We start from the raw sequence: 26,825 nt of genomic DNA, 5'->3' as shown, positions 1-26,825 counted from the left end.
CTAATGCCGGACACATTGAACTTACCTGACCTGCAACTGGCATCATCAGTCAATTTTTTGAAGGGAAATCAAAGCTGTTTAGAAAATAAACCCAAGCACAATCCCCCAACGTGTTCTCCTTCCACTTCCAAGGCTCTTATTTCATATAAATCCTGCAGTAAGTCTTTCTGGTCACACAATGCCAGTGAGCACAGCATCTGTGAGCCCAACACCGGTAACTTCTAAAAAGATTAAACCTCCTCTGCTGTGTGAAGAGCCTGGGTTGAGTCTAATCCCTTCCATAAACCCCAAGGGTATAAAGGAGAAGCAGCAACGCTGCAGTCCATTAGCAAAGGGATAATGAAGGGCATTAAGAGGAACAACCTAAAACGAGCTCCCTTGTCACAGACAAAACTGATAAAGCCAGCAAGCGTAACACACGTCCACCCGTCGTGGCACCTTCCACCCCGGTGTCTCCGGGATGAAACGACAGCATCCTAATTGCGCCGCGCAACTCTTTAGCTCTTAACAGTTTTAGGACAGCATTTTGCAAGCGTGTTTTTTTTGTGACGTCTGTTAATGAGCAGGCTATGGTCCCAGCTTGATTTGATTCTTTATAGACGATGAGAAGAAATTAGAAACTATTGTTCAGCTGCCAAACAGTGCCGCCTAAAAATACACCAACCCCCCTGCCCTCCCCAAAGGTGACAAAGCGACAAGAACTGTCCAGAATGAGACTGAGCAGAGCTCTTATTGTCCAGAAAAATCCACTTAACATGGACACTCAGACAACCTAAACATATTCACTCTGTATGTATTTAGACAGAAGAATGAAATAGCCCAGAACAAATTTAACATTTTAGGTTTAAAACAAACCTGTTTTGTAAACAAGCTTGTCTGGACTGGCAGCCCAAAGCCACAATCTCCAAAAAAAATGACCAAATGTTCTAGGCATAAGTGGACTGAAGTATTCAGTTTCAAAGAACATAGCCAAAATACTCTTTTCTTTACTTAATGCTGCATTTGCCTAATTAAAAAGGGCCCCACTGAGGATGGAGTGAGTGTTTTTCAAAACATGAGCCGAGAAAAAACATCTCTTCTCTGAGGACCTCAATCCTAAGGACAGGCAAGAGCCAGACGCACTCTTACACTGGAGGAAATTAAGGAATTAGAAGAGATCCCAGGGAGGGATTTCTGCCCCACATCACTCCAAAACAGAGCGGTCCACGGGGCTCTGCCCCGGCTGGGGCTGGCGCCAGGACGACCTCGTGCGTGCTCTGCCGAAGGGGAAGAGGAGAAAGGGCAGTCGTGGCTCCAGCCAGCACCGGGGGAAGCAGACCACAAACTGATGTTCTTGGAACACAGCTACGCTTCATAGCGAACAGGAAATTTAGCTGTGTGGTGCTAGGATGGATTTTCCAATGTTCCTCCTTAATTTTTGGTTGTAATTTCCAAGCTAGCTTAGACAGCCGAGATCATATCCAGGAGATCAAATTCACAGCATTTACCACATATGAACTTGGGCAGAAATCATGACCGAGTAGCATAGCACAACTCAAGAGCAATAAATTGACTTCAGGCCACCAGCCATGAGGTGGTTTCACAAGCCAGACCGGGCAGAGCCTCGTCAATGGCAGAAAGAACAGAAACAACAATAAAAATGAGCATTTACTTACGAGCAATAATAAGCATCTGCTCATTATTATTATTGATGCTCATAAATGCAGACACATACGCAAGGGTCCTTGCTCACAGCCACTAATCAGAAAGAAGAGAAGGCAGAGGAGAAGAGCCAGGTAACTGTTCAACACGAGCTCACGCGCTGCAGAAAACCTCCTTCGCTTTATGAAAACATGTGTGTGCCTGGAGGCAAACGAAGCTGCAGTCCAAATACGAAAGGAGGAAGAGGAGAGGAGGGAGGAAGGCACGGGCCGGAGACCCAGCCAGGGGGTTTGCAGAGCCAGCCCCAGGCCACGCTCCCGTTTGCACGATGGATGCCGGAGGTCGTGCTGCCTATTTTAGGACTAACTTTTAGACTACAGCTCCCCTTGAAGTGCATACTTCAAGTCCCATATTAAGCAAATCATTTGCTTTGATGAGCCAAAGATCAGTTGCAATTTTTAAGACAGCAAGACTAGCATTTTATCACTTTTTTTTTTGTTTGTTTCTTTTTAAAAACATTCAGCAGATCCCAAGAAATGCAGCTTCAAAATATAGCGTGTGCTCTCTTTTTAAAATGCTATTTTTAGGAAAGAGCAATTTCTGTCTATCAGGCACATAATACATGACTTAAAGTAACTTGATTACACAATTATTCAATCATTTGGAATGCCTTTGTAGTGTATAATTACTCACTCAAAAATTGCCTGCCCTCCCCCCTCACTGCCATATTCAGACCACGAGAAGGAAGCGAAAAGGAAGCTCTACCAGAAAGTGCTAACACGGAGAGGCATCGAGCCGAAACGACAAGCTGAGCGACGTACCAAAACCACCCTTCGTACAGCTCCGCGAACGCGTTCACGTAACTCCAGGGCTGGACTTTGTCGGCGTTATTAGCCGACAGTGCTCTGACGAATTCCCAGCCACCTTGCAGCTCGCCCCGCGTGCTGCCTTTCCTTGCCACATTGCTTCAGATTTTGTTAAAAGCAGCCTGGACGCTCAAGAACAACAGAAGCAGGGATGCTTTGCATTTGTAAAGATCCTGTCATCAGAGTTCATTAAAACTTTGTGACTGTTTTAGCTCAAGTCCCTCTGAAAGGGAGGTTAAAAACGACTGATCCCGCTGTTGCAGATGAGCGTGCGCTTTTCACCCATTCTTATCCTGCACTCTGGGTCCTGCTGGAGATGCTGGGCTGTATAGATCTTTTTTTGAGCCCTTACGGCTGGTCTTATGGAGTTAGAGCAAAGATCAGACTGCAAGAGAAGCACACAAACCAAAAAGGCAATTTATACATTCAGTCTCCTGCTCTAGCTGTCAGAAACACTCACACCAGTTATCTACGTCCCCAAGCACAAAACGCAGCTCACTCGCTGTTCTCCTTCCCTCGCACCTCCGGGAGGTACTATATTACATTCTCTTCACTTTCAGAAGTAACCACACTTTAAGAGATATAGAAAAGAAAATCAAACTGGGGGAGAGAAAGAGACGAGAAAAAGCACGGGGAGATTAAGGTTAAAATCAAATAGACGCCGAATGAGCTTTTTCATTGTCAGTGCTCATGCAAAGCTGACTCCGTTAAATGGAATTAAAACCCAGGTCAGCACTCAAATGTTTTAGTAGGGAGATATTTTGTCCAGCTCTTACCTAATCTCATCTGGGAACTGTGCGTTTGTAACCAGGAAACTGGAGATTCTGTGCTGGTGCAGGAGCGTCACGAAGCGGTTGATCTCCGGGTACATGATGGGCTCTCCCACCAGCGAGAGCGCGCAGTGCCTTGCCGTCATCGCTTCCTCAAAGCGATCTGCTTTTACTCCTGACACGCCTGAAAAAAAAAGAGGGAAAACAGGCTTAAATCAACTAAAACCCCCTCCCGAACCATGCATCCATACCTAAAATACACCCTGGCACAGAGAGACTAAGCAAAACCAGCTGGAGCCCTCGGGAACCAGAGGGGACGGCAGGCCACGGCCAGTGGCCACTGAGCCAGCTCTGCAGGAAGCCACAGAACAGCATACGCCCAGACACGCAGACCTTGGGGCTCGTGCGCCCTGTTAACTACTGCAAGCAATTTTCTAGTAACATTTGAGTCAAGCTTCCCATTGCTAAGACCTCAATGATGCCGCCTGAATGCTGAAACAGAAACACAAGAGTCAGTTTAACGCCACTTCAAGCAGGCTTCTTAAAAAAAGAGGAGCAGGTTATGTCTGTGCCTGCTGCCGACCCCCGTGCTCCCCCAGCTCCCCGGAGGAGCTGGGCACGCTTCGCCAAGCAGAGCGCCCACAACCAGGTCTGAATCCATACTGGCAACCACGGGAAATGCAGCTCCGCAGAGGATGAGGTCAAAAAGAAAACCCAAAGCATGACACCGTCCTGAACAGCGAGAGACGTTTCAGAATGAAGAGGAAAACACAAGGAGCTCAACTGTAGCGTCCACATCAAAACGCTATCTGCAGGTTTAACCGGTCTGAGTCACATTTATTATACCCATGGGAGGGCAGGGGAGAGGCGCATACTCTTCCAGCCCATCCGTATCTGACCAAGTGCTCAGGACTCTGAATGAAATCTTCTGACTACAAACAAGCTTTTGTTCCAAGTATGTCACTTCACATTTCCTTGCCATGCCTTGATGTACTCGAATAATATCTGAGGTTTTGGATTGGGGGTTGGTCTGTTTTAAAAAAAAAAAAAACAAAAACAAAGACTTGAGTTTGAAACCAGGTCCTCAGCTCACCTCTCGTTGCCTAGACGCTGGAGCTCAAGCAGTACAGAAAATTACATGCTATGCTGCAAAGGCAAGATAAAAAGAGGTGTTTGTGGATATTGCTTCAGCCTCACGTAGAAAAGCTGATTTGCGATCAGAGCGAAGCTTAGCGCATTTTAAACCAGCCAGGCTCAGTCCTGAATAAGTGACAGGACTAATGGTTATACCGCAGAACCTTGACAGTACTAAATGAGAACTTTATTTGAAAAGACAGAAGCATCTCAACCACACACTAAGATTAAAGGACTAACTTTTGTATTCCTAAAGCTAATGTAAGTCATTTTTGGAATTAATTGATTTCTCTCTCTCAGCATCTAGCAATTGGACTACGATAATTACCATGCCAGCTTTATAAGCAGACAGAAAAAAATTCCAACATCACGTAAAGTTTGAGAGGGACTTTCTCAAAACAGTTGACAGCAAATCTGGCACGTAGTAAATACACTCCAGCGGAGGGCAGAGGTTTTGTATGCAATCATTTGACCATATAAATCACAAGCTAGACAGGGATAAACCAAACAGGATCAGTGGGTATTCCACAGAGCACATGAATTCTCCTGCGCTTTTGGCTGCCACACCGCTACAGCGCTCAACCTCTGCTCCGTAGATGAGCCGCCTTCTGCCTTCAGTCAATGAGCCTGAGCGAAGTCAGAGCCTGGGCAGGTTTTGTATGGCATGCAGCAGGTCCAACACAGGTGCCGGAGCTTGGAGCTGTAGGAACTCGAGAAGCCTCTGCGAGAGGCAGTGGCGTACAGCTTGCAGCTCCTGCGGAGCTCAGATCTCAGCAGAGCACGCAGCCCAGCCTCCTTTGATCAGCACATCTCCTTTGAAAAGCTGATGCCAGCTGCTCTCCTACTGGTGCACTTCAATTTGGGAAAGAAAAGCATCATCTGGCACATCACCCTAGAGAGGCTGGTTGTTGACTTCGGGTACCCCTCTGCCAGTACCTGTACACCAGTCCTCACAAGCGCCTGGTGACTGGGGACACAAGGAACCTGCTTTATCCACTCTTACAGCAAGGCACACAGGTGGTCTTAGGATTGCCTGGTTCAGGTCAGGCATTTTTGTGTTTTCATTTTTCCCCAAATTGAACCAGGGCTGTATTATCAGGCTCCCACTCTCCTGTTTTTGAACGTTGTTGCCATTCTGTGTGTGCCCTTCGCAAGGGCACAGAGATTTACTAGTTGCTACCTAGAAAACGCATCCATCAAATAAACTACTTCACAACTTCCCACCTTAGCTCCCTATCAGTAAGATGTCTCGCCATCAGTTACTCCAAAAGAGAATTATGTGACATTAACTAACGTCTATCGTCTTCAGAAACGGTACAAACTATGGCAACAATAAAAGAGAAGATGACATAGCATCATCTCTAAAAGCACACGTCAGGACTGTTACAGGATAGAGGGCTATCCTCTAGGATAGAGGGTCCCCAAGAATTCTTCTGTGCCTTCAAAGATGATCTCATTTTTAGTACAATGCATGGAATTAATAAAGCATCAGATGAGCTCACCATTTCCTTTGGCGCACAGAGATGTCCGCACGTGCGTACCTGAACGCCAAGCTGTGGTGTGGTACTAGCGAGAGCACCGATTTTTCAGATAGCTTTGGGTATTATCTGAGCAGCATTACCAGACACTCAACAACCTCGAGGGCTCTCTAGCTAAGACGTTTTCCCCATGCTTTTCTTCTCCAGTAGCCCAAATAGTCTGGGCTGCTCTATGTTGGGGGTCAGTGTTCAGACATCTCAGCCAACGTGTGCGGCACCGTGCTGGAAACTCCTCCGGAGCCCCTGTGGGTGCCCCGCCAGCGCCCGGAGCCCAGCCGCAACCTGGCCTCCCTCTTCAGCAAAGCAATCTAGTCCAGCTCAAGCCTTGGGGTGGTTTGTGGGGGTTTGGTGGTTTGTTTGGGTTTTTTTTTCTTTTAAAATCAATCATAATAAAGTCTAACCTACTCTTTGCAGAGTGCTGCTAAGTTTGCTGGAAGTAGACAGTCACGTTTTCTGCCTGAGGCACTTCCAGCCTGGACCGAGCGCAGCTCTGGCACGGCACGCAGGGACTTCTGTCCTGCAAGGCACTGCGCATCTTTTAACTCTCCCTGGCTTCAGCTTGCCGCACAGTGTTTCAACTCAATTTTGCTTTCGCTGATTCTGCTCTAACAATATTTTCACATGCACCTCAGGGAAGCGACAATGTAAAATTCACAAAAGGTAACAGCAAGCAGCTGGGTTTTTCTTACTGATTTTTCTTCTCCTTAATAAACCTTTGGCTGTTAGGCTCCCAAGACAGGAAGCATGTTGCCATCTATCACTCTGAAAAAGTAACACATCCTTTCTTTTTCCACTTTGCAGCACAGCCCTGGTCCAGAGCCTTTTTTTTTTTTTTCTCTCCGGTCTTTCTCCTTTCACAGTCCCAGGTCAAGGGTAACTTTGCTGAGGATGCACATGCAAGTTTCAGGGAATATTTATGAATTTGTTTAATGGAAAATAAGCTCCAAAAAGAGAGAATTAGGATGTCCTTACCAGCCTTTCAACACTTTGGGAATATTTTCAGATGCTGCCAAGTCCATCTACAACCTTTCGCTCTTGCCAACCCTTTTTGGGAAGATACCAGGGGGTAGTAAGGGAAGGAGAGGGTTATTCCTTTGTCTGAAGTTGGGTTTAAACAGATTCCTGCACTCCGCTTTCAGAAGAAGGTAGGGCTTTTGAGCATCTGCAAAATAACTTGCTTTTCACCTCTTTAGTGCAAGCAACGTATATTTCTGCCATACAGGGGCAACACTTCTGCCACGCTGCATCAGTACTGCCCAGCTCGAGGGCAAATCCTGCCTTCCCAAGCATACCCTCGATACTCCATCAGCCACTGCATGCAAATCTAGTCATCCCTTTAAACCACATGTGCCTTCTTCCTAAGCAAATACAAATGACGATTTTGAGTCAGGTCCTGCCTCATAAAAAGGAGGGGGGTTGTTATTGTTTAAGACTTTCAATTTTAACAATCATAAAAGTGACAGAATGACTGGTTAGGAGGGGCTCCTGCAGGTCTCTAGTCCAGCCTCCTGCTCAGAGACGGACCGGGGTGATAATGGCTTTACTTAACAGACTTGAAAGCCTCCAAGGTTGGAGGGTGCCCCAGCTCTCCGGGCACCACCTTGGCTGAACAAGCTTGTTCTGATGTCTAACTTGAACCTCCCAAACAGAAACCCAAGTCTGTTGTCCCTTGTTCTACATGGCAGGTGGGTCTCCCAGCACGGACCAACGTGGGGCTATAACACTCTCATACAGAACCTTCCACTCCTTGCTGAACTCCACATGCATCTGTTGGCCCAAAAATCCTGTTTCTCAAGGTCCCACTGAAGTAAAGCTGTGCCACTGAGCGTGCCTGCCACCCTCCCTAAACTGGTGTCGCCTGCAAAGTTGCTGAGGGTGTACTCATCTGTTGATGGAGATGCTGTATAACGTAGGTTCCTGGATCAGCCCCTGAAGTACCCCGCTTGTTATCAGCCACCAAACTGACCTCGAGCTACCGATCACAATCCTTTCAGCACACCCAGCCACGTTTCAACTCATCCAAGAGCCTGGCTATCCAGAACAGACTGAATAAAAGAGTAAAGTTTCAAAAGTGCTCAGTACCTTAAGCATTAAACATGAATACTCTTGTTTATAGCTGTAACGGTCTTCTATGGTTGTGATAGCCTTCCAGACAAAATTTGACATCCTAAATGCTCTTCACTCATGCAAACCACCTGTACCCAAACTCCTGCTGTGCTGGCACAGCATCCCCCCAGCTGAGTTACCAGGCAGCCATGAAACCCTGCAGCAGCTCTGGCCCAGCCGGTCAGGCAGCACCGCTGCAGGCATCCTGCCTTAACTCAGCCCTCTCCCCACACTGCCCACAGGGCTGCGGTGCAAAAGAAACATCGAGGCTAAGGAATGAGACCTGCGCTTCCTTACAGACTGCCCTGCCTTGAGCACTGACAGCCGTGCTTTGCTTCATCTGAAGGAAGATGCACTGCTGACACCAGCTACCTCCTCCACTGACTCCTCAACTCGCTACCTCTTCCCCCAGGAAAGCTTTCCCTACCAAATTATCATCATTTTTCCCTATCCCACTACAGCACCTTCACTGCTTTCCCCTGGACGAGCTCTAGAGCTGTGACCCAGTCCACCGGACCGCATGGGTGCGACAGGCAGAGTGCGGGCAGGTCCGGTTATTCTGGCAGCTCCCTATCCAGTTCAGCGCGGGAGCTCCCAGGGAACTGGTTTCCCTGGAGCTGCTGGTCTGAGAGTGCAAGCTGATTCAAACCAGCCACTTGATGAAAACGAAGCTCGTGAGGCCCTAACTTGAGTTATTTTTCCGCCTATTATATAACTCCAGTGAACGAGACAGAGCAACTCCGCGCTGCTGACAGAAGGGGTTTTTTTTGCCTGTCACATTGTTAATCCATTGGGTTCTCTCTCTGCACAGCCAACATAAACAAACGGGTTCCCAAAATGACAGCCAAGACTAAGGCTCATCTTGCACATTTTATGGATGCTTCATTCCAGTCCTGCTGCTCGCACAGCCTCCGCTGTCAGTTAGGACGAGGAGAGTCCTGGACCTGTCCTGCCAAGCTGGCCAGCCCTCCCAGCACACAAAGCTGACCTTGGCAGGGTAACCAAGTTTATCACATTTGGGAAGAAAAAAAAACCCAAACCATCTATATATATAGACACATAATGAATAAAGAACAAACTCACAAGGAGTTCCTATGGGAAGCAAAATACAGCACTTTCCAGAGGTGCTGTGTAACTGCAGCTTCAGTCACAGGCAGACGTACTGAATAATTCCTGAAAATAATAATACCCTGAATGCTACTGCTCACTCATTAATGAGAAAAATGCAATCTAGAAGTTTCAGAGCTAACGCAAAATCTCCCAGGGGATTAAGGCTGGACAGTATGTTTCCTATCAGGTTAGAGGTTGATTGCTTTTACCTTCTACCTGCCCTCACTTTTACATAAGAAGCAGGATTCCTCATCATCCAGGCCAGCTTTAATCCCTGCGGACGCCTCCGTGCACACCAAGGGAAAGGACACGACAGCTACCAAGATGCACAAGAGGCGACTCCGCTCTGCTCCCTCAAGGCAGCAGTAGATACCCAACGGCTCACTCGTGTTCTAAAGTCAAAAACAAGGCAGAACATCTCAGAAAACAGTAAGTGTGCCAGAAAAGTTTCTTCTCCCTTACCTATCTTTCTGATATTATAAATCTCACGCCTCCTTCCCAGCATTTCACAGATGACCAGAATGTTTACATCTATGCTTTGAAGATGCTACTGCTGGTTCTCGCCCAAAAGCGTCGTTAATGGGGAGGGAGTGGGAGAAGTTACCTTTGAACTGCTTGATCATATTCTGATGGTTCTCAATAGCCTCCTGCAAGATCCTTTCAGGTTGGTCCATCTTCCATCGCCACTCTGTGCCCACTGGATTTGTATGATGTCTGAAGGAAAAAAGAGACAGAGTTATTCGCTGTGGTTTGTAACATACACGGAAGAACCCATCTGTCACCCTGGGGACTTCGGCATTGTTTAACAATATTAAAAGCAACAAGAAATTCTCAGCAATATCCTGCTTCTGACACAACTTTCAGATGTCATCGCTGATCGCCATTCTCATACCCCTCTCCTTCCAGGCTGTAGTCTCCCCAGAAAGACAAACGGACCTTGCAGTTTGTATTAAACTTAACATACCCATTCTGAATCACAGGTAAAAGGTTTCTAAGCTAAAATGATGCTCTGCAGCCAGAAAGACCTCTGTAAAGAAAGGAAAACTGGTTCTACCTCCTCTTCTGACCACAGCTGCACAAAGCACTACAAAAGGAAGGTCCTAAGCCATTTTTAGTTCCACTGCAAAGGTACCAATTGCCACCCTGAGAAGGACAGGATTTGTTTCTAACCCAATCTTTCTGTAATGCTTTAGTAACAAGGCAGATGAGGGGAAACTACTTCAAACTAGATGAAGAGACTAGGAAGTCTGCAGTACGCTGGAGATGCATTGCTGGTGGATGGGGTTAATCTCCCAGATTTACTCAATAGGGGCTTCTCATCACTTCCGAGACCTGCTAGCTACCGTGTGACTGAAACCCAAATGCAAAAAATAAAGATAAAATGTTAATGTCTCTGAGCCAAGCAGATTGCAGGATAAAAAACACTGATCTTCCATCTGAGGGACAGCTTGTGTCACACGGGGTTGGGAAGCCAACCTTGCCTACCTGGAAAGGACCACTGTACCCATATTCTGTTTTCTTCAAAAACGGAGAAAGCCTACCCACGCAAATCCACCCGAGCACCTGAAAAACATATGGAATTTCTCCCCATTCCTTATTTCATTACCATGAGAGGATGTTACAAAGCCATTGTAAGTCATCTGGAAAAAAAAAAATGCATCCTGACCAGCAAATAAAATATTACAAGCAACTGGTGTGGCACCCATCATGCTCACCCCTGCACAAACACAACCCGGAGAGAGCCCGTACAAGGGCACAGGCCTCTCCCTGGTGAGGGGAATTTCCCACTAACCTCGCTGCACTTAGACTGGCATTGAACAGGGGTAATTCAGCCTTTAAGTATCATCCTAAGAAAAATCAACGAATTTCTGTGCTTTCACTTGTTCTCTCTCCATCTTCTGCTTTTATCCAAAATATGCTACAAAAGTTCCTCTGCTTTTCCCCTACCAATTCTACTGCAGCTCATAGAATTATTTATTAATAGAAGAGTAGCATATTTTGCAGCGTCTTTCAAAAGGATTAACATAGCGCTGGACAAGAAAACAAGATCAACCAATATATATGCCTGAAACTCTGTTTTCAGACCAGCTGATCTCTGTTTCTTTTACCACTCTCCATCATCCCTGGAAGTCAGCCGCGGAGGCGACTGAGGTTACCTGCTGTATTCAGCCCTCCAGCCACAGCGGCGTTAGGACACGATGCCCAGCATTTAACTAAAGCAGAGAAGACAGAGGGAAGCACTTTCTGAGAATGAAGTGGCTGGTCCAGTGCTTACTGAAGTCAATCAAAAGCCTCCCACTGACTTCTCCAAGTGAGAGAGGCCTGCAGCTCCACACTGACAGTGCTAAAAGACACAAATTCGAGACCTGGCATCAATAAAAACAGCCCTTTGGCCCAAACATTTCTTCATCCGCTTCAAGAGCGGAGATTCAAACGCTGCTCTCAAACTACTTTGCCATCTCAACGATCCTTTAAGCTAAAACAGCTTTGCTTTTTGAATTTCCCTTTTTTTTTTTCCCCTGTCTGCCAACATGGAAAGTTTTCTGAATGCCAACTATAAAAGGCATTTATAAAACTCTTACATGTTTAACTACATAACTTGTACCTTGTGTACTTAATAGGGCAAGTTGGCAGAAAATCAATAGGCTCTTGATGCATGCTGGACAGCTATTAATTATTAGTGTCTAACAGTCCTTGAATTTTTAACACGTTCTAATTGCTTAATAAACATACCAGGTCATGTCTACAAAGCAGCTTATTTGGCAAAAAGCAGTTTCTCTTCTAATAGAGGGGGGGGAAGTAATGTCTTGGGGCTGCTGAGATTGTTTCACAGTCCCTGGCACAGACACAATTTCACTGTCACCTCGCCATTCCCCTGCAGGCTCTGACCCTCCGCATCATCTGCCTCACCAGCTCCTCAAGTCTTGAGCGGGTAGTTGTGCACGGTATCGCTTCCCTTCCAAAAACAACACAAGCCAAAAAAAATCTTGCCCAAACCCCCCCCCACCAGAAAATCCATATTTTATTAGAGATTCCAGGTGCGAAACGGGTTTGATTTGATACCTCAGAGACAAGCCTGCCACAGCGCCCCACCACCACGGAGCGACGCAAGGCTGCATGAAATGTGATGGGGAGCTCCCAGCTCGCTCCCGCTCTCCCCTGGCTAACAGGACCACCTCGAATCCAGCCATATTTGCCTTCTCATCAGACCCGGCATCTACCAGTATTATTTGCCAGCTTTACCACAGTGTCCCTGGCAGTCAGTCAGACCTCTGTGAAGAAGGTGTATTCTTCAGGGGGGCAGTGCATCCCCCTCCCCAATCACTTGTGTATTATTTTAATAAATCCGCTTTTGCTTGATACCCTCTTTTAAACTGGTCGCTCTGTTCTGTGAGCAACGCTTAGTATTACGAAGACTTCCAAGAAACTTTGAGGGAAAATACAGCACGGGTATGAAGTATCATTTACTCCAGGGATTGACTGATTGATGTTGATACCTGGTGGGGAAGATGAAGGTGAAGAAACACTGGTGGCAGTGATGGTGAAAGGATGGAGCCCATGGCTCGCGGGAAGGGACAGGAGGGAAATAGCAGAACAAGGCCAAGAGTTCAGGAAAGCAGACTGCAGTGACCCCAGAGGACCGGCAGGTGAGATCCCAGAAGAAAAGAGTTTAAGGGCAAAGGAGTTCAGGAGAACTGGCAGTTTTTTAAACCTTATTAAGGCAGAAGTGCAAACGTAATAAAAAGCAAATAATAAAAAGTAATGAAAAGCAAAGACATGAAGAGTAGCAAGAAACCGATCTGGCAGAATCACAGGCTTTTCTGCAACCTTGCGATCCTCCAGCTGGAAATAAAAGGAAGAGCACAAGAACACAGGGTCGCAATCGGAAAGGTCAAAGCAGAAAAATCAGATACAACTAGCAAAGGACATGCAAAAGGGCTAACAAGAAAGACTTTCCTCTAATAGCATGAGGAGTAAGAGGGAGACCAAGGAAAAAGCTTGTCCGATGCACAAGCAAACAACGTTTAATGTTTCTCTGTGATAAGAAGAAACGTGTTTGCATCTTCTCTTCTACTTTGTCCTGATGGCAATGGGAAGAACCCAGATAGGAGTAGGAAGACGACAGGTTGGAGATATTTCATCTAAATGAAATGTTTTCACTGGGATGGTTAAACTCGCCCTAGAGCACGTTGGATAAATTGGCTGACAGCATCAGAGTCGCTAGCAATAAGCTGAAAGTTTGTGAGCATCTAAAAGTGATTTAAAACACACCGGAAAAAGTACAAATGCAATGCCCACTTTAGCAGGAACCAGAGATTTCTATACCAGCCGCTCTTAACTTTTAATTCTTCAGGACATACTGGATCAGATAAGTGTTTGTGAGCCCAGAACACAGCACTGAGATAGGTAACAGCCAACACAAACCTGCTGAGAGCTTTTCATGCCAAGCCCATCCCTGATCCTTGTAGGCAAAGGGAAGGGAAGAGGTTGGGCTTTTGACACCATCTTACCCAATATTCTCAGAATCTGCCCAAAGAAACACTCTGAGTAGCACTGTTTTGTAAGAGAGCACAAATCAGGCACAGAAGGCATGGAATTATTCCTAAATGCTGATAAACAATTTGAGAGAAGAAAAAACTGGGGAAATAAGGCTGAAGTCAGATGTTTGGATATCTGAACATCCAAAGAAAACTCTCACTTAAAAAATTACAAAATATTCACTATTAAAAGAAAATTTGGACTTTTCTCGTGTTTTAAAATCAACTTAAATACAAAGATTTTTCAGAAACAGGTGAAAAAGCCCAAAAGGAATTGATGAATTTTAGATTAAACAAAATAAATCGACCCACAACCCCTACATTTTCACTAGGAGTGCACTGCAGCTGAACCCTCACTAACTTCCTAAGGTTTTTAAATTTATTTTGATTGAGCAGCTGACCTGAGTCTTCTCCTTGTGAGATTACTTCGTCATATTGCAACACCTGGCAGCAACTCATCATAGTACCTACAGTGAGGCCTTTAGACCAGGCTGGTTTTGCCGGTTCGTCTGAACGGAGAGGACTGAGCTTGAGAACATTTTTAGAAGAACCCACTTCTGGTACTAGCACTGGCGAGGCCGCCCCTCGAATGCTGTGCTCAGCGCTGGGCCCCGCACCCCAAGGCGGCCATGGAGGGGCTGGAGCGTGGCCAGAGCAGGGCAGCGAGGCTGGGGCAGGGGCTGGAGCACAAGGCTGGGGAGGAGCGGCTGGGGGAGCTGGGGGGGCTCAGCCTGGAGAAGAGGAGGCTGAGGGGAGCCCTCATCGCTCTCTGCAACGGCCTGAAAGGAGGCTGGAGCCGGGGGGGTCGGTCTCTGCTCCCCAGGAACAAGCGATGGGACGAGAGGGAACGGCCTCAAGCTGCGCCAGGGCAGGTTTGGGTTGGGTATGGGGAAAAACTCCTTCCCCCAAAGGGCTGTCAGGCCCTGGCCCAGGCTGCCCGGGGCAGGGGCTGAGTCCCCATCCCTGGAGGTATTTAAAAGCTGGGTAGACGTGGTGCTTAGGGATGTGGCTTAGAGGTGGGCTTGGCAGTGCTGGGTTAATGGTTGGACTTGATGGTCTTAAAGGCCTTTTCCAACCTAAATGATTCTATGATTCTTTTCTAACTCACTTCTGGAATCTTAAGGACGGAAGATGGCCCATACTGAAAAACTACATCCCAACTCTAAGAAATGCTCACTTTTTTTTTTTTAAAGGAGCTCAGTTTCTAGAAAGGCAGGCAATGCTGAGCACCTCCCAGAAGTCTGCCCTGTGCTTGCGTCAACATATTTCATTCCTTCCCAGCAAACCATGCTCAGCACACTCTCAAAGATTATTTCAATATTAGCTTGTATGTCAGGCTGTACAAGGTTGAAAAGCATAGATTTCCATCCCAGTAAGTTGCTGGCAGGGTACTTTTTCTTCCTATCATAACTCTTTTGCATAACAAGAATGAAAATACTGCTCACTGCACAGTCTAAGCTGGAAATCCTCACACAGCAGATGCTACTTTGGGGACTAAGTGCATTTACAGTGACCTTACCCCCACGCTTCTGTGCCTGATTTGGCAAACCGGTGTCTAACCAACGCCGAGCGCCACCCCGCGCAGCGCACCCCTGTGCGCCGCACGGAGCAGCCGATGCAACCCCGTCCTGCGCAAACAGCGAGCACCGGCCGCGTTGCCGGCGCCTCAGCAAAGCGCCAACGCTCCCGCGAGCTCCGGGAAGACAAGGCAGGCCCGAAGGACAACAAACCGGTGAAGAATCAAATCTGAAGAAAACAATGAACCTTGGGTCACAATCTATTAATTCTGTAAACAAAAAAATAACCAAATTGAAACACTGGAAGAAGAGAGTATTAACTTAGCAGAGCAAGGACGGGAGGCTGGAGATGCAGGGAGACTCTCTGAGCTTTTAGGCTCAGGTTCAAAGTTTTACAAACCTGCAGCGTCAACTCCTTTGATATCATAATAGTTCACATTTCCCTGAAGAATTTAGCCTCTGGAGTCAAGTTATATAAGGAGAAGCTTTCGTTTTAATCTATGTTTTCAGTTTCTCCTTAATTTTTTCAAGACCTTATTAAGTACCTCTCCTATGGAAGATTATTAATCTCTTCATTTTGCAGGGTTTACTGTGGTCTCTGGCTTTTGGCCACACGCTTCTTTAGATCGTCTGAACAGAACTTCAGCGGTTGTCTACGGCACAAGTTAAAGCTGAAGCCTTCAAGTACAGGTATAAACACCATAAAGTTACAGAAGAAGAAATATGAACCAATTTCTTTAAGGGATATTTCACTCTGTCTGGTTTGCCTCCTCCTCAGATGCAAAAATAATAAACCCTATTAATTTAAATCTTATTTAGCTGTTCCATCTCTCCACAATAATTGATTGGGCTTTAGAACCTCTGCCAGAAAACATAATCAAATCAGGTTTGCCTGGTGACTGTGCAGCAATACACAGTATCAGAAAGCCTCGGTCCCCAGACTTGCTCTAATTGATTAAAAGATTTGGTCACTTGCACATTTCCATTTAGACAATTAAGCTAAAGAGACATTACGAACACAGCGAGACCAGCTGAGAGCAATAAGGGACAGTGACAGACTATTTTTGTAGGGAGAATTATGACTTAGGGATGTTGCAGTAATTAAGGTGTTTCTTCCCCCCCCCCGCCTTGCTCTTGATGCAAACAGCCTCAGGAGTTCAACGCAGCACGACTGCTGCCTTGCGGGGGGAACGCCACGCAAACGGACGATCCGCTTCTCCTGCCCTCCAAAGCAGCTGCCACGTTACAAACCTGCATCACCAACCTCTCAGCCGGCTCTCTGAAGGGGAGAGGCAGGGAAGCACGAGCCAGCAGTCACACCAGTAAGGGTGCCCTGGCAGGCACGACATCATCATCTACCAGGCGCGATATCATCATCTACCAGGCACCAGAAGGAGAAGGAAGGTCTCCAGTGTAGAGTCAAGCTACATCTTTTACAACAAACCTAACTTTCTGAGTGTGTTTGGATGCTGGCTCCACCCATGATTCCTCGTTTAGGGCCCAAACGTGTCAGTCACGACCAGCCAACTACAATGACATCCAATTCCCAGGGAAAGTGGCTGAATGACAGCATTTCTTGTCACAGTGAGGAAAGCAAACCGGCTCCTTGGCCTTTTCCTCAGCAATCCTGGGAGAGTTGCGGTGGTTATGCAGTTGGAAACATTGGCAGACTCTACAAATGTCAAAATCCTGAAAGAAGAGATCAAGAAAAAAAAAAAAAAAAAAGGAGAATCACAGCAGTCTTATCTGCAACTTAGTGGGCAGAGCTGCACGACGAGACCAGCAAGGCGTAAAACCTGTATTAAAAACATTTTGCCAACAGTAGATCAAAACTATTGCTTCATATGTCTCCAACAGCACAGATGGCAACTGCTAATAAGAAGGTAACATGCTTATCCTACCCAGCCACTGGTGCCTGCGATTCTACATTTAGTCTCATATGGTTAAGAATCTGCAAGGCATGGTGGGTTTAAAATAATAAAATATAGATAGATAGATAGTCCTGGCTACAGGGTTTGTAAACTGTGCTGACATGCAACTGGTGGGGAGGAGAGGGGGCATGGAAGTTTCTTCCTGCACCAAATGAACCTGACCTGGCACAGCTCAGCCTCGTGAAGGCTGCAGCAGCCCAAGCACAGGGTCTGAAAAAGCAACCAAAGCAGAGAAAGCTTCTTTCAGTTCTGCTTTATGTCAAGCTTAAGGTGTACCTAAAGCGAGCCTTGGAATGAGTCTCAAACTGAGCCTTAAGTCTTCCAACACTGTAGAGGTCTGAGAAGACAGACAGCTGCGCTCCATATGGAAAAGTCCAACAACTGCAACCCGTTTCACCCGCAGAAGGTAAATAAATGAGAATATTTTTCAGCACAGTCCCCTGGAAAGCTGTTTCCTTGCATTCAGGTTGTTACCATTAATAAAATAAGCATTCTAGCATTTGTTATCATTAGGGCTACTGTTTTCAGGATTCCTCTTAGAAGTGACAAATGACAGCTACAGGATGAGGAGTTAGAGGCACATGGAAGGTATCACACATGGCGATTTATCCCCATTACTGCACTTCTCCATTTGTACCAGTTTGACTTCCCTGATTCAGTCCCATACTCCAGACACAGGCTGCTGCTGCTAAGTACCACCAGAGTTGGATCATTTTGAAGGGGAACAGTGTTAAATGGTCTGCAGTGCAATACTAGGAACAAAATGCCTCGTTCTGGTGATGTTATTGCTTTCTATTTGGTGTTTATGTACCTTCTGTGTAGGGACGGCGGGATAATATGCATGGCAATCTTCTTCCTACCAGTGCAGAATTAAATGCACCACTGCAGGCTGATACATTGGATAAAAGGAACGAGCCGCAGATTTTTCTTCCCAGTCATTAGATTGCTCTGTAGAAAAGCAGCAAAACTTGCCCATTAAACATGCTATTTGCTGTGTCCTTTCAAGCCAGGCTATGATGAAAGCCATCAAGAGCACCAATTAACATTTTGGTATAGACTCCCAAATGCAAACTTAACAGGACGACCAGTGTCGAACGCTTACACTTAACACTAACGTGGGAGACAGCTTCAAAGTGCCTTCAAATTTATAGCAGTCCTTTTGCACTGATGCTGTCATTTAAATATGCTCATGAAATATTTGCATTATTAAAAGTTGAAGACTATGAAAGACAGAAAATGGTACTCAAAGGAATTTGGCTGGTTTTGCATGGAAATATTGGGATGTTGGACATCCAGGCTTAGGGATGGAATGGGCGTTACTGGCAGCCAGCTCCCTGAGGTAGGCATAAATACCAAAGGAAGCGCAGCCCCCACGGTTTGAATTAGCTAGCAAGGTAGAAGACAAAAGAGCTCAAAGAATAATCTCCACGTCCTCCCACTCAGCACACTTTCACGTCACTGCTTTTATTTCTGCTGAGCCTCTCAGTCTCTCTCTCGCCGATCCCATCCTGCACTCCCCCAGCCTAGCAAAAACCTCCCTCAAATCCAGGCATTTCGGCGAGTAAGCAGTGCTGGAGCAGCTCACAGTTCGGATCCAGGAAAAGCTCATTTCCTTTGGGGAATTAACAACAAAGTAATTCCTCTGGGAAAAGGGGTCACTTCACTGACTAAAATGGAAAGTAATTTATTAGTTACTGTTTTAGGATGGCAACAGCTACCGAGGCATCACTTTTCACTCACTGAGAATGCAACTGCATTGGTGGGGGGGAAGGTACTTTAAATAAAGGGGTCCGATTTCAAAACAAAGACACTCACACTGCTTAGCACCTCGGTGGCATTGCACAGCATGAGCCAGCCCATGAGCTGGCTCCAGAGCACCAGGAGCCACGGGGAGCCTCCGACAGTGATCTCCAGAGGGAACCAAACCTCTGCGAATTGCTTGGAGCAGGCAGCAGTGGCAACTGCAGGGCGGCAGACGGAGAGGTGTCTGTCTCCTGCCTCCCTGATTCCTGCTTCCACAGGTCCCCAGCTACTCTGAACTTGCTGGGGCCCAAGGCCTGGCTGCACAGATCTAGGGGAGGTGGCACTGGGGAGCCCTCAGATCCTCTTCAGCCTCTGAGCTGTGGAGCCCACCCACCCACCCACCTCACCCCCACCATCCCTGACCCACGGGCTCCACGGCTCTCGAAGAGCAGCAGTACAGGTAGGAAGGGGGAGCAACGCTGCTCCCTTCCAAACCCTTCCTCCCCCAGTTTCCAAGTGTAAAGGGCACACAAGTAACACTGCTCTAGGTTGGAGGAAGAGGAGAGGGACAGAGTGGAACAGAGCTCCCATCCCAAAGTAAAACTGCACCCGTATTTTACCTCCAGCAAAAGACGCATTTGTTTGCACAAGCCAGGCTCGGCGTGGCCTCCATGCAGCGGTGGCTCTCGATTCCGTAAAACGTGTGTTTGTAGCAGCCTCCTCTGCCTCGAAGCATCGACTAACAGCAGAGAAAGACACATACAAATACCAAGGCAGTTAAAACACACCATCTGTAACCAAACTGAGTGCAAAGGTTTGAAATCTGCTCCCTGGGCGTATTTGCATTTTCTAGTCACTAGTGTCTTTGGTGTTCAAAGTCACCTGTGACAGACATCGCAAGCGAGGTCACGGCTGCAGAGCAAGTCTGAATAATGACAGATGCAGAAAGAAATTCAGAGCACGCAGATCAGTATAGGCTCTGATTGTTTATATCCATCCTTACAAGGCATTTATGATGTCAAGTTTACAACTGTTTTAGAAGAGAGAAACTTTAACATAATCAATAACTTCTCACTTGCAACACCACAGCATAACAAGGTGCTTTACTGAAGCAGCCAACAAAAGAAAGCAGGTGAAGCCACTTAAGCTGCATGAAATATTAGTGTAAAAGCCTGCTAAAGAGTAACACGGATCAATTTCAAGGCTGCCCTACTGAACACTCAATTCTTTTCATTCGTCTAGTAGAGTATTTCTTCTAGCACTGAATTAAATAAATACCCTGACCTTATAAACCCTCGTTCACACCAGTCAGCGGCTCCAGCAGGACGCTGGGCTTTCCTTCACAGCAGAACCGCAGCAGCCGGCCCACCGGGAGGTATCTCCTATTTAGCATGCAAGTTGCTTGGAGCAAAGACTGTCTTTCATTATCTCAGTTTAATAATAATAAGTGAGAAAGAATCTTTACTACTCTCCAGAGAAAACTTGAAATATGACACAGTAACTTTTAGTCTACCTTGCTCTACCTGAAGAGTCCTGGTGATCCAAGAGAAAGTCTCCACCGCGCAGCAGGGAAAGAATACACAGGTCACCCCTGACACGTGCACAGCCTTGTTACAGTTGGGAGATTAAACAAAATGCTGTTTATTCTACCCATCCCTCAAACAACAGAGATTTCAGGAGATTCACAAATTCTAGGACAGCAAGTTATATTTTGGATTTCATAAGACGGGCACGTCAACCGACTCTTCCTAAAATTTGCGGGTTTTATGCTCTTTTCCAGAACATGACAGAACACAATCATTTTAATCTGAGATATCGCTATGAAGCTCTACTTAATACTAATCCTTCTAGTCCTGCTCCTGCTTTCCGCTGATACAAATCTCAAACAAGCCTCCTGAAGATACTCACATATCGGTGTGAATCTGAGTCAAAGCCACTGCCTGTAACCAATTTCAGCTCAATTTATTAGAACACTTTATGTTCAATTCCTGCTTAAGCTAAAAATAGCATGGTCCTATCTAAGCACACAGAGCTGCTATTTATCTTGTGAAATGACTTTACAGTGCTGCATTAAATTCCAGTTTTTTAATAAAAATAGGGTCTCTGGTTTTCTCTCTCAGTCACAGCATTGATGAAGTTTGACAAGTTTTTCTTTAAACATTTCATGGCCTTCTCTGACGCTAAAAATGATAGAAGAGAAGTATTTGTAAGAGTAAACAGCAGAAGCATCAGTGGGATCGGTACGTCTCACAAATATTCATGACAATACAGCGGTGGGCTCTTTAAACAGTTCACAAGAACAAGTCTTGATGAGACAGTTCATTGATACCAGGCATTTCAGTAAGAAAGCCTCGCTGCAGCCACCCACTTTGGTGATTGCCATTCAAAGAGCTCTTGTCAAAAATAAACAAAGTTAATCATGCAGCAAAAAAGAGAGCTGAGAGACCAAGGAACTGATCACTGCCACAGTGAGAGAATTAGAGATGTGCTGGCATTTTAACGAGGTGATGATTCCCACAGTTTATCATCCCACGTACGCTGAAGGCTTTAGCATGTTATGTCAATGTTACTCCCCAAACGTATAACATTATAGACCAGCCTTCAACTTCTGAGCTTCTTGAGGACCTGCAAAGGACAGCCGAAAAAATACACACACTGAAGTGGCTGAAGTTTGGTCTACAGGGCTCTGTGCCTCTGCTGGGAACATTTTTAAGTCTGCAAACTACTTGAAAAGCTCCTGGCTTACATAGCCTACAATACACAACTGCAGGGCTTGGAGGATGACTTTTTCATATATATACGTGTACATACACACACACACACACAGACATATTATGCACAACTATACACATAACATACACACACACTCCCGTAAGAGTAATTTTTTTAAAAATCCTTGCATTAAACAAGGGACAGGTACCTCGCTATCTGACTCTTACTTGACAAATGCTGAAAACCAGTGGAGGAGCCGCGGCTGTCACAAACCAGCTATATCAGTCACAGAACAACAGGTTCAAACGCCCTTGTGTGCCCGTTGGAGTGTAATGATGGACCGCGTTATCTTCGTTTCAGAAGACCTCACACTGGTGACGTAACCTTCCCACTTTTCTCTGCGGTGTTCTGCTCCTGCCATATATTTCAGTAGGCAGGAGATATTTTAGCAGACAGCAGAATAACAGGAAAAACAACAGAAAATGATGTTCCCAGCTCTTTGCCATGGTCGCATTCTCACTCTTCGCAGCGGGATTTTAAGAGCTTGAAATGCAAAGCTACAGCTTAGATGATGAAATTTGTTTTTGTGCAAGTAATATCACATTTTTAAAGGATATTTCATCTGGAAATTGTAATACCTGAATAAGTCTCTAGCTTTCTTTTTTTTTTAATTTATAGAATGAGAAAAGAAAAGAGGGCATACCTTTGTCCATCGGCAGAGCTTCACCCCAGAATGGCTTCCAATCAGCTTGTAACCTGTAAACAAGAAATAAATCAAACCATCGATTTTCATTTACAAAACCGATACACAAAGCGTATCAATTGGTACCCAAAATTATTAAGCATCACCATCTCAATGCTGCTCCTCCCTGTTGGCCCAAAGGTGACACTACCAACAAGATGTCAGTGCCCACCCACAGCACTCTCCGTTTCATTTTGGGGGCCTGCACATCAGAGCAAAGGCCGTGGCCACCCAAGGGACTTTGGCCAGCTTGAAACCATTTCTCTTAATGGGAGATTGCTGTCTATTCCTCAGTCTTGTTTGAATCGACAGGGGGTGGCCACAAGACTCCTCCATGTAACAGCATGGCAGACTCGAGGGTCTAGCCCAGCGACGCGAGACATCTGCAGCGACCCCGAGGGACAGCACGTGGGAGGGAGCAGGACAGGGAACCAGCAGCATCTCCCTGGCCCTCAGCAGTCACCCCAGGACCGGCTCTTCCCCAGGACCAAGACGACACGTTCCCACTGCTCCACAGCAGGTCTGACCAAGCCTGGAGAACAACATCCAACTCGCCGCGCAGTTGCGAGAGGGGAGGAAGAGAACTGAAATGCAGGGCTCAGCCTGAACCCAAACTTCACAGGTTTACCAGTTTCACCAGTTCCATCTCCACTGGCCGTGGTGGAGCCACAGTGAGGGAGCCGCTCCTCCGTGCCCAGAGGAAAGCTCATTTCACATCACTTCCCTGTTCCCCAGCCAAGATCAACACAATTTCATTTAAATTTGTTGGTCCAGGAGGATTAATTCCACAACGTTCGTTAAGCACTAAGTACTATTATTACCCAAACTGCTTGAGTTGGGTTATTTTCTTCTTTGAAAAACGTGCTTAGAGACCAGTATCTCTGAAGGATTAAAAGTCACTTCAAAATCAGCATAAAAATACAAGGGATTTGAGAAGCCTCACTGTGTCATTCACACAGTAGCGTTTATACGTCAACAGCCTCGTTGTCCTCAAACCCAGTACGACTCAACTAGCTGCTTTAGGCTGATGTTGATATTAACACTTTCAAGGGAAATCAAATTTTAGGTATCAAGTCTCCTTCCTGACAACCAGGAGGATGGGGGGGCGGGGGGCGGGGGAAGCCCTCTGTTCAGCAGAACTGGCCTTCACCTCCCACTAGGAAAGGTGGCACAGTTACCCTGCCCTGCTCATTTGCCACCGTGCACCTCTTGCACAGCAAGATCCCAGGGCAGTGCCACTGCACCCCAGAGCCCCCTCCACCTCCAAGGACACCGAGGCAGCCGGGAATTACAGTGACAGCAGATGCCACAACAGCTGCACCAGCTAAAAATCAAACCACGTGAAGACACGCATGGCTAACAAGGAATCATACAGCATCTACAGCCACTGCTCTAGTTACTCTGCCACTTAAATCCAGCAGAGACCTGCCCGGTCTCCTCCTTTCTTCTTGACCTGATGTTTACTCCTGCCTCCCGGCACTGGCTCTGACCTTAGGACAGATGCAATTTTAGCCTGGTGGGTTCCCTGAGGTGACTCTGCAGGAGGCTGTACGAACGCGTGGGCCAGCACAGGGGAGCGGCTGGCAGCAGCAAGCAGGAGGGACCCCCCCGTTCGATGGCAAAGGGGCCAATTGCCAGATTAAGCGAGGCTTTGGCAAATTCAACATCAGGCTGCTCCCACGTCCTGAGCTACCGCTCCAGCTCAGTAGGAATGGACAATATTTCAACCTTTTCCTCCCTAAATGAATAACTCCAAGCCTCAGATACATTTTCGGGGTTAAGCCAATACAGCAAGGAAGAACAAATCGCTGTAAGCCAAAAAGCCTTGGTATTTCACAAAGCAGATCTTCCAATCCTTTCCTGGAGAAAGGCATCACTGTAACCCCGACCAGCACTTCTGACGTGGAACTGATAGTCCCTAAAGCCACAGGCAGTATTTTGGACACCTTTATCTAGGGCTGGATCAGACCCAGAAGACCTCGTGGCAGCTTCTGACAGACACTCGTCAGAGGCGCAGCCGAGTACGCACAACTGCACTCGGCTGCGTCACATCATCGCCTCCCACCCTGGGTCCGTCCTGCCCATTCCTTCTGCATTTCTTTACGAACAGGCTTGTCCACCAAGGTCTAATCTCAACCAAGACCCCCCCGTGCTGCTAGAATTCATGTCCTTACTGGATTTCTTGACGAGCATGGAAAAGGGCGATACATTCCTCCTCCCTCTAATATGGCTGTCCAAGCCAGACACTTCGCTGATGTCAACCAGCACAGCCCTAGCCGTATTTTTTCCATTTTTCAGAATCCAGCAGCAGCATCCATGCAAGATTATTCTCTCACAGAGAGCTGCTTTAGAAGTGCTTTAAAATGGGTTTTAGATTAAAATTAAATTGGAAATAGGACATGCTTGCCCAGATCTGCTACCGAGTTGTTTGAGAGAAGAGAGGAAGCAGCGAAACAGAGCAAGGTGCCAAGCTCCGGAGCCCAAAGCTGCGGCATTTTCTCTTAAGTTACTTAAATCAACTTCCACCATGTGGAGCGCCCACAGCTTCCTATAAAGGCCAAGAAAATTGTACACGTTCAACATCAAAACAGAGTCTTACAAACTTCAGCCAGCTTTAGTGATGAGAAGGGGTTTACTCATCTTATTTGCTGCTGCCAGGAGTCACAGCTACGGTTACAGGAAGAAACAGCATATTCCTGCAGAACTTCTTAAGAGCACTGTACGAAGCTGCTGAACTCGGGCCTTCACCATGGAGGTAACTCCGGTAGAAAGTGGGGTTACCCTGATAAGCCATCGTGGTGAACACTGGCTGTGCCGTGCTTTTTCAGGTTTGGAAATGAAATAAATTAGTGACCAACACTGAACACTCTTTACACATCTATTCTGGGTGAGCAGAGTCCTTCCACCTCTGTAAAACCATTTCTTCAAGTACTTGCTTTACCGCTGGCTAGTAACGCAGGCAGCAAACCAATTTGGGCTAAAAGAGAGTACAAATGGTTAAGCAAGAACCAAGCAGCACTGAGTTTCAAACAAAACACGGGAGAAAGTGTCAGAGAATCAGTCTGAGGGTCTTCTCAGTTCTGTTTCCACATTGCCGCTTCTGCTGAACAACCCTTTTGAAAGCTCAGACTAGCCCATCTCTTCCATCAGCTTTGCTACAGCTTCACCGCGGCTCTGCCAAGGCAAATGGTGGGTGAATCAAATCTTACTGATGGCCCAGAAATCTGCACCTACGTATGCCAGGACTCGCTGTAACACATTCGCTTCTTTGCTCTTAAGACATATTACTTGTGAGCAATAACTCTAAGTGAATATTTGGATACAACACCTTCCAAACAATACAGCAGGGTGTTGTCTTGATGGGACTCTGCTCACAGTCCCTATGTATCTTCAAATACTAAGGCTGAACAAAACCAATCCATTCTACAGCCTAATATTCAAAGGATTCCTTAAATAATAAGCAGGCTCAAAGTAATCAGCTCAACTCCTGACTAAAGGCACAAGAATGTCTAATTAGGAGTCTGCGTTAGCTGATCCTGCTCTAGATGATAAATTTTGAGTGACCTAGAAGCCTGCCAAACTTCATTAAGTGTCATTTGTAGCTATAATAAGACATGAATTAAGCTTCTAAACAAGCTTTTGGGTGAAGTGAGTGTTATCAGGCAACACCACTAGGTGTTAAGCATTCGGTGATTGCTCGCCCTGACAATCCAACTGGAGTTTAACAGCCCACAGACAGACTTTTAACCAAAGAGATGGCCAGCATCATGTTGTCTGGGGCAAAACTGTTCTGCAGCCACTTAAAACTACATTGCAGCATTTCAACTCTGTCATGTACATGATAGTTTGAATTCTTTTGAGTTTCAGAGAATGGACTTTTCATCGAGGGCCCCTACGGAGCTCTCAGCCACTGAGACAAGCAACTATCTGCATACCCATGTCGCGTTCCAGGATATCAAGCTATTCTGGTTGTGGTGCTGCTAGTTTACCAGTGCCCTACACGTAACAAGTCTTCCTAAGCTCCTGAACGTGGATGAATTATGTGCATGTGAGCGATTATGTCACTTTAATTCTGAAAGCAGAACAGACATAGCCAAGATAAACCAAATTTCTACAAGTACATCTGTCCAAATCAGAAGCAACATTATGATATCTGCAGTCTTAAAAAAAAAAAAAGCATCTGTAAGACAGCCATACTGAACAGCTTTCAAAGATTGCTGACTATCCCAACGTGGCAAAATGTCCAGAAGAAAACCCAAAGGCACCTTCCAGTACAGACCTCTACCCCACCAAAAGCTTGCTTCAACAGAAGACTCTGAAAACACAAAGCACAAGATTTAATTATGAAAGAATGAAGTAGATCAGTGGTTGAAAAATCCCCAAAAGGTACAAGAAAAAGACTTAGCCATCTCAAAAAGACTTAGCTATCCTTCTCTAAGAGCGGAGTCACTGTAAAAAGCCAAGCTGATGTCACACG

General features: G+C 46.3%; 1 protein-coding gene across 3 annotated transcripts in view; it reads right to left on the bottom strand.

Annotated features, from left to right (window-relative positions):
* LOC309597920 (S-adenosyl-L-methionine-dependent tRNA 4-demethylwyosine synthase TYW1-like) overlaps positions 1–26,825 on the bottom strand; it is a 110,310-nt gene that overhangs the window by 54,297 nt on the left and 29,188 nt on the right. For all 3 annotated transcript variants that reach the window (XM_082327916.1, XM_082327918.1, XM_082327917.1), the window contains exons 9-12: positions 22,310–22,362; positions 19,515–19,633; positions 9,770–9,879; positions 3,284–3,461 (exon numbers count right to left, since the gene is read on the bottom strand). In XM_082327916.1, coding sequence (XP_082184042.1) covers positions 3,284–3,461; positions 9,770–9,879; positions 19,515–19,633; positions 22,310–22,362 — 460 coding nt within the window. The remainder of the gene's footprint in view (positions 1–3,283; positions 3,462–9,769; positions 9,880–19,514; positions 19,634–22,309; positions 22,363–26,825) is intronic.

The sequence above is a fragment of the Platalea leucorodia genome (assembly GCF_965183815.1).
Source record: "Platalea leucorodia genome assembly, chromosome: 16".
NCBI classification, from domain to species: Eukaryota; Metazoa; Chordata; class Aves; order Pelecaniformes; family Threskiornithidae; genus Platalea; species Platalea leucorodia.
The sequence above is the reverse complement of the archived record's forward strand: the minus strand, read 5'-3'. Positions and strand labels throughout refer to the sequence as shown.